The 8081-nt window shown below is 36.5% G+C and overlaps 1 protein-coding gene across 1 annotated transcript; it reads right to left on the bottom strand.

Annotated features, from left to right (window-relative positions):
- Positions 1 to 149: 149 nt before the first annotated feature.
- LOC149827180 (uncharacterized) lies at positions 150 to 2097 on the bottom strand. Its single transcript, XM_090020247.1, has 3 exons — positions 1983 to 2097; positions 1531 to 1884; positions 150 to 451 (listed from the first exon to the last, which is right to left on the bottom strand). Exons 2-3 carry the CDS (start codon positions 1864 to 1866, stop codon positions 365 to 367), a joined length of 423 nt encoding a protein of 140 aa, XP_089876373.1. The 5' UTR covers positions 1867 to 1884; positions 1983 to 2097; the 3' UTR covers positions 150 to 364.
- Positions 2098 to 8081: the final 5984 nt, after the last annotated feature.

The raw sequence follows: 8081 nt of genomic DNA on the forward strand, positions 1-8081 counted from the left end.
AGCGCTATATTCCGTCGCCAATCCGCCGGTACTAAACGGCGACCACGACGTGGCGACGGATGTAATTCCGTCGCTACGCCGTCGCTAGATTAATATGAATAGCGACGGAATCATCCGTCGCTAATCCGTCGCAAAAACGAAAAAAAAATAAAAAAAATTTTATTTAAAAATTAATTACCGAGAACTGTACAATTTATATTTCCTGTACAATTTATATTTCCTGTAAATAAAAAACAAACCACACAAAAAAATTCATCTATAATAATTAATCGTTCCACCTTAAAACTAAGAAGTTTAATTATTTACAATTCAACAATTACAATTAGGAAAAATAAAAAAAATAGAACTTCTTCAACACAGTCCTCTAATCATCGCCAAGATTTTGTGCGTCTTCTTGTTCATTGTCTTTATCTGTCCCTTCAGCTCCACTACCCTGATTATCGCTAGCAGCCTACACAAGAAAAGAACAGTCAGTATTGATAAACAAAATATAATGAAATAAATTACACACTATATGTGATTCTATCATGTGCTCATGTGTGATCTAAGGCAATAAAAAAACTCTATATGTGATTCTATCATGCTCATATGTGTGCTAAGGCAGTCAAAAAATTGAATATGTGATTATAGCATGTTCATATGTGTTCTAAGGCATATAAAAAAACTCTATATGTGATTCTACCATGCTCAGATGTGCTTTAAGGCAGGCAAAAAACTATATATGTGATTCGATCATGCTCGTATGTGTGCTAAGGCAGTCAAAAAATTGAATATGTGAATATAGCATGCTCATATGTGCTCTAAGGCAGGCAAAGCCAAAAATTTTATATGTGATTCAATCATAAATGATATATAACATGTTCATATGTGTTCTAAGGCAGTTAAAAAACTCTATATGTTATTATAGCATGCTCATATGTGTGCTAAGGCAGTCAAAAAATAGAATATGTGATTATAATACGCTCATATGTGTTCTTGGGCAGTAAAAAAACTGAATATGTGATTATAGCATGCTTATGTGTTCTAATGCAATCAAAAAAACTTTATATGTGATTCTATCATGCTCATATGTGCTCTAAGACAGACAAAAAGTTAAATATATATATATGTGATTCTATCATGCTCATATGTGTGCTAAGGCAGTCAAAAAATTGAATATGTGATTATAGCATGTTCATATGTGTTCTAAGGCATATAAAAAAACTCTATATGTGATTCTACCATGCTCAGATGTGCTTTAAGGCAGGCAAAAAACTATATATGTGATTCGATCATGCTCGTATGTGTGCTAAGGCAATCAAAAAATTGAATATGTGAATATAGCATGCTCATATGTGCTCTAAGGCAGGCAAAGCAACTTTATATGTGATTCTATCATGCTCATATGTGTGCTAAGGCAGTAAAAAAATTGAATATGTGATTATAGCATGTTCATATGTGTTCTAAGGCATCTAGAAAAACTCTATATGTGATTCTACCATGCTCAGATGTGCTTTAAGACAGTCAAAAAAACTATATATGTGATTATACCTGAGAGGGACCTGGAATCGAAGATCCCCTATCCTGAACAGCGGCCTTGATCTCATTTCTGAGAAAGGGGGCGACGGTGTATTGGAAGTAGTTATTCAGTGATTCATTAATGATCTCGCGTACATCATCACCGGAAAGAATAGTCGGCTGCTTGGAGCTTATGTCGGCGCAAGAAGTCGGTGAGCCGTAACTGGAAGAACCAATAACTGGTGAAGTGTTCATATTACTCCCAAACCCGAACACGCGACCTTTTTTGGGTTCACCTGCTGCAGTCACCCATGCTGTAGGATCAAATGATGGATGCTGAGTAGCGTCTTCGCCATATCGCTCTACCATCTGTTGCTCATATGCCTCCTACAAAATAATGTTTAAAGTATTCATTAATAATTAATGATAACATTATGATGACTTGCATATATATTGCAATGATTATTAATAGAATTAATACATACCGTTGTCGTTCTCGCCTTCTCTGATACGAAGACTCCCGTGGTCTTCCGTTTATGTGTTTCTACAAACACATCCTTATATGGTACACTGCCTCCTTTTTCTGCTTCCTGCGAAGTTAAATGACAAAAGATTTAGTACACAAATTTGCAACAATACTTATAAAATTAATATTATATATTGATGAGTTACCATTTTCTTTAGGTGGCTCCCAAATGTCTTAGATCCACCTGTGTGTAGATGGGCTTCGGGCATCTTCGATCGATTTTGTGAAGCCTTCGCAGAGCGATTTTTAAATGCATCTCCCGCCCACATATCGCACATTTCATCCCAATAATCTCTCCTGATAGTAATAGGACCATGGCCCTTCCACAGTAATGGATCATCTACTACGCCAGATGCTTTTTTTGCTGCAGTCTTCATAGTGTGCAGCATGTCTGCAAATCGATTGGCAGCCACCTTCTGCCACACCTTCCTTGCATCATTTTCTTCTACCGTAGTTGCAAAGCGATTCGAAGCCTACAAATATTTTCAGAAAGTTAGTAGACATTGCTTAAATAACTTACTTATGAAACACATTAACTATGAGGAACAACTGTATACCATGAATGAGGACCACAATCTGTCTAACACCTCCTTTGGGTACTCTTTCCATTGAGCAACTGGTCCTGGTAGATGTTGAAGAAGTGAATTCCTAATCTCCCGTACTACTTCTTGTGGTTCAAACCTCGTGCTGCACATGAATTGTTACACAGTAAATATCAATATAAAATATTTAAAAGATATGCAATAATTGAAAACAAAATACTTACGGTCGATTATCGATATACACTATTCGAATGAGTCTTCTTGTGCCAGCCTGAGAAGACCCTGTTTCCTGTGTTGACTGTTGACTTGTGCGATCAACTGGTGTAGGTGGGTCGTGTACAGGCGCAACATCATCTGTAAAAAAATACACATCAAGTTCTCAGAATGTGCATTTGAACTAATCAAGCATCTAATTACTTATATGATATACCTATCACAGGAGCCCGTGAAGATGAAGGTTGAGCCTGGCTATTACTGGATGAGCGACCACTATAACCTCCACGAACCATATTCTAACAAATAACATATGTCATACAATACATTCAAATAATTCACATCAAGTATTACAATGCATTCAAGTCATTCACATCAAGCATTGCAATGCATTCAAATAATTCAAATCATTGACATCAAGTATTGCACTAATTCAAATCATTCGTTAATTGCATAAATTATAATACATTCAGATAATTGAAATCATTCACATCAAGTATTACAATGTATTCGAATCATTCGTATCAAGTATTACAATACATTCAAATAAAATTTTTAATCATTCACACCAAGTATTGCATTACAACTCACATCAAGTATTACAATGCATTTAAATAGAGGTTTGTAGTATAAGATTTTGCTCACTAGCTTGAGAATTCTTCCTCGTCACTAGTTTGACTTTCTTCTTCTTCTTCTTCTTCTTCTTCATTGTTTGCCCATCCACTTGGTACATCATTTGGATCACATTCCTCTATGAATGTTTCATCAGCCAATGGAGATATGACATGCATATCATGCGCAACATCGTGACCGTAAGCGAAGTCACAGACATCATCTGATTGATAGTAATCACTGTCTTCAGCTAACTCATCTTCCTGTAACTGATCATACTCGGGGTATAGTTTGGATTTCACCTTGCAAACTGCCCACCATTCATTTCTATCTGACTTTTTTATACTCGGATATGAAGTATAATAAACTTGTTGAGCTTGCGAGGCTAATATGAATGGTTCATATGTTCCAAACCTGGATTTATGATTCACCTCCACAATGCCTGAAGCTTTGTCGAGTCTTGTTGCAGTTGGATCAAACCAATGACACTTGAATACCGTAACCCTGTTATTCATGCCTAAGTAAGTCAACTCCATTATTTCCTCTATAACACCGTAGTAATCATGTTCATTTTCACCGTAGCTGCTACCCTTGACACACACGCCACTATTTATCGTTGATTTGTTTATACCGTAGTCTTTTGTATGGAATCGATAACCATTTACGATATACCCATTGTAGCATTGCACAACTTTGGTCGGACCATTTTCTAAATCACATATTCCTTGATCTTTAACATCACCATGGCGAACCTACGCACAAACATAGACAATTATTGTGATCACGATCAATTAAGTAACTTAGTGTTGTTTATAAGTACAAAATTTATGTTAGCTTCTTTACCAACTGTTTCAACCACTCCACAAACTTAGTTTCACGTTCTTTTTGTACTTCTGCATTACTGAGATGTGAAACTTTGCTTTGCAACTCCAGATCAAATCGTCTGCAAACCACAAATACTTATATTACCGAGCCATGTATCCACATATAGAACATAAAAGGATTTATAATTGAGTTGCATATACATATACTTACTCGATGTATGGGTCGATCGCTGAACAATTAAAAAGAATATAGATGTGTGCTGCATCTTGCTCTCGATCTGTCAATAGCCTTGATCGGCAACTACCAAATGCATGCCCAAGTGGTTGAAATATCGACAGCTTGTCAGCTACAGTTACTTGTTCTCCATCATCGTTACGGGGCGGGCATGTGTAACGTGTTGAAATATGAGGTTCGAAGTACATAGATGAGAAATTTGAAATCTCTTCTAAAGTGTACGCCTCACAAATAGAGCCTTCTACTCTTGCTTTATTACGAACCTTTTTTTTTAGGTCGAACATGCATCTGACAAGAATATACATTTCAAATTTTAAATATCTGTCATTAAAGAGACAAATATAAAAAAACATATACCTTTCAAATGGGCACATCCATCGATATTGCACAGGGCCACCAACCCTTAGTTCATATGGCAAATGTATGATCAAATGTTCCATAACATCGAAAAATGCTGGCGTAAATATCTTTTCTAACAGACAAACAGTGGTGATGACAGAGTCCTCGAGATTCTTTACATCTGATACAATGACCTCCGATGCGCACAATGTTCTGAAAAATCCGCTCAACTCAGACAATACCCCCCATATAGGTTTGTCTAACATATCATGGAATGCTAGGGGTATCAATCGTTGCATAAAGATATGACAATCATGGCTCTTCAACCCATATAACTGTCCATCGTCAATCTTCACAGCCCGAGCAATGTTAGAGACATATCCATCTGGAAATCTTAGTTGTCTCAACCATTGACATACATGTTTTATTTGATCAGGTCCGAGCACGTACTTCGCCTTTGGTTTCAGTACTTTGCCATTATACTCTTTGAGTTCCAATTCTGGTCTTTTACATATTAATTTTAAATCCATACGGGCCTTCGGATTATCCTTCGTTTTTCCTTTAATATTCATTACTGTATTGAACACATTATCAAACACATTTTTCTCTACATGCATCACATCCAAATTATGTCGTATCAATAGGGTCGGCCAATACGGTAGTTCCCAAAAAATAGATTTTTTCGTCCAATTGTGTTCCTTCCCAAATCCACGGAAGGGTGTAGGACTGCGGGCATCTGTTAATACATCTGGAAAGTATCGCAATCTTCTTAAAATCTCTTGGCCAGACAATCTTGAGGATGGACCTTCAATTTCAGTTGTGCCTGCTGTAAATGCATTCTTTTGACGTCGGAACGGATGATCGCTGGGTAGAAATCGACGATGGCAATCAAACCAGCAAGGCTTCCTTCCATGCCTCAATCTAAAAGCTTTGGAATCCTCCATGCAGTACGGACAAGCCAACCTCCCATGTGTGCTCCAACCAGATAACATACCATATGCAGGGAAGTCACTGATTGTCCATAGAACAGCGGCCTTCATGTTGAAATTTTGTTTTTTGTGGGCATCATACGTGGTAACACCGTCATCCCACAGTACTTTTAATTCATCAATCAATGGCCTTAGATATACATCAAGATTTTGGCCAGGTGAGGTCGGACCAGGGATCAACAGAGACAAGAAAAGATTTGGACGTTTCATACACAAGCTTGGTGGAAGGTTGTATGGAGTTACAAATACTGGCCAGCATGAGTATGGAGTTGATCTACCCCCAAATGGATTAAATCCATCTGTATATAGACCGAGTCTAACATTTCGCACTTCCATTGCGAAGTTCTGATGAGTACGATCAAAGTGCTTCCAAGCTTCAGCGTCAACAGGATACGTGATCTTGTTTTCATCGTGTCGAACTTTATTTGCATGCCATCTCATGTGTTTAGCTGTCTTTGAAGACATATACAATCGCTGCAATCTAGGAGTGATAGGAAAGTAGCGGAGCGACTTGTATGAAACTTCCTTTGATCTCGTGCTACCATTGCCTCTTGTCTTTGGCTTGAACCGAGGATGCCCACATGACGGGCATGATATGTCATTTTCCTGCTCCTTGAAATACAACATGCAGTGATTTGGACAAGCATCAATCTTTTTGTAACCCATACCTAGAGCGTTGACCATAACTTTCGCACGATAGAAATTTTGTGGCAATTTCTCATCTTTAGGCAACATACTCTTCACAATCATGCACAAACGGTCAAAACATGATTGACTCAAATTATACTCGGACTTCAAATTCATTAGTTGAAGAACTGCAGACAAGATAGTGTGACTCTCACAACCGTTCCAAAGTGGCTCATCAGCATCTCTAAGTAAATCATAAAATCTACTAGCTGCATCGTTTGGTGATTCTTCATCTACGACAGTTCTTACATCACTAGAACTCATAGCAGAACCCAGTTCTGTTCCTGCAGCATCAAATATCAAATTCGTATATGGATTATCGTGCACCACATTCACCCGTGCATCAAAATCGTTTCTAAATTCTTCTCCATGAAACGTCCAGTTCTGATAATCACTCACAAAACCCTTCCTGTATAGGTGATGTCTAACGCCATGAGGTTCTACAAATCGATTATTCTTACAAATCTTGCAGGGACACCTAATCCGACCTGTGGGATCTACCGTACTGACACTTGCCGTTGCAAATTCAATAAAACTGTCGACACCATCCATATATTCATGCGATAACTCATTGTCTACTATCCTACGGTACATCCATTCACGGTTTGCAGTCATTCTGTCGTATGATGTTACGAATAGTATCCTAACCAGTTAAAAGAGAACCATCAGAATATTATGATGAAGAAAATATCAAATTTATCATGCAATATATGATGTCATACAATCACAAGAATTATGATGCATGCATTGATAACTTAATATTTTCATGTGCAAACTATTCATGACACGATACATTCATTTGAAGCATGCTTTCAGTATACAATTTCACATGGAAGACATAATCAAATTGAAAGTAACTACATGTAAGCATGGATACAATCACATCAAACATTGCAATACATCGAAATAATTCATATCAAACAAATATCAAACATGTACCTGCAGCAAACACACTTCAATATCCCACTAACTACTACCATGCATAGCATGGACTCCGTACTCCAAAAATAAGAACACTTCCATATTCATACATTAAAATCATGCTCAGCATGATCTCCGAACTCTAACAAAGTAGTCATAGATATCAACAACTAAGTGAGTGTGTGAACAATAAAGTGTTATATTCAATAAATTAAATAACATATGATGCGCTTGCATCACTTACTCACCACGGGTATTTACCCGATTTGCATTGTTTTTGTCACTTACTTACCACGGGTGGCGGGGCACAAGCGAGTTCTGTTGAGAAATCTGCAAAAAAAAATGATGTTTTAAAATGAAGTCACCATGAAATTATTCGACCATATTAAATCATAAAACCTTAAAATACAAGAAAATAAATTATAAATAAACCAAAACATCATAAACTATAAGAAAAATAAACCATAAAATTAAATAAAAAAGCCACAATTTAAACCTTAATCAAACAAGGAAAAAACCTACCCAAATCAAATACAAAAAAATCCTTAATCAAATTAACTAAAAAGTATTAATTAAAAAAATGTGATTTAAATCCCTAATTATAGAAAATAAAAATAAAAACTCTAAATAAATAAAAAAAACCTAATCAAATTAACTATAAAAGCCTTAATTAAAAAATTTTGATTTAAAGTCCTA

The sequence above is a fragment of the Nuphar pumila genome, chromosome 10 (assembly GCF_984573655.1).
Source record: "Nuphar pumila chromosome 10, dmNupPumi1.hap1.1, whole genome shotgun sequence".
Classification (NCBI taxonomy): domain Eukaryota; kingdom Viridiplantae; phylum Streptophyta; class Magnoliopsida; order Nymphaeales; family Nymphaeaceae; genus Nuphar; species Nuphar pumila.

Coding starts and splice junctions, on each gene's coding strand:
- LOC149827180 (XM_090020247.1), bottom strand. CDS start 1,866: ATGGTAGAGCGATATGGCGAAGACGCTACTCAGCATCCATCATTTGAT. Junction 452..1,530: donor CGATTCCAGGTCCCTCTCAG/GTATAATCACAT, acceptor TTTCTTGTGTAG/GCTGCTAGCGATAATCAGGG.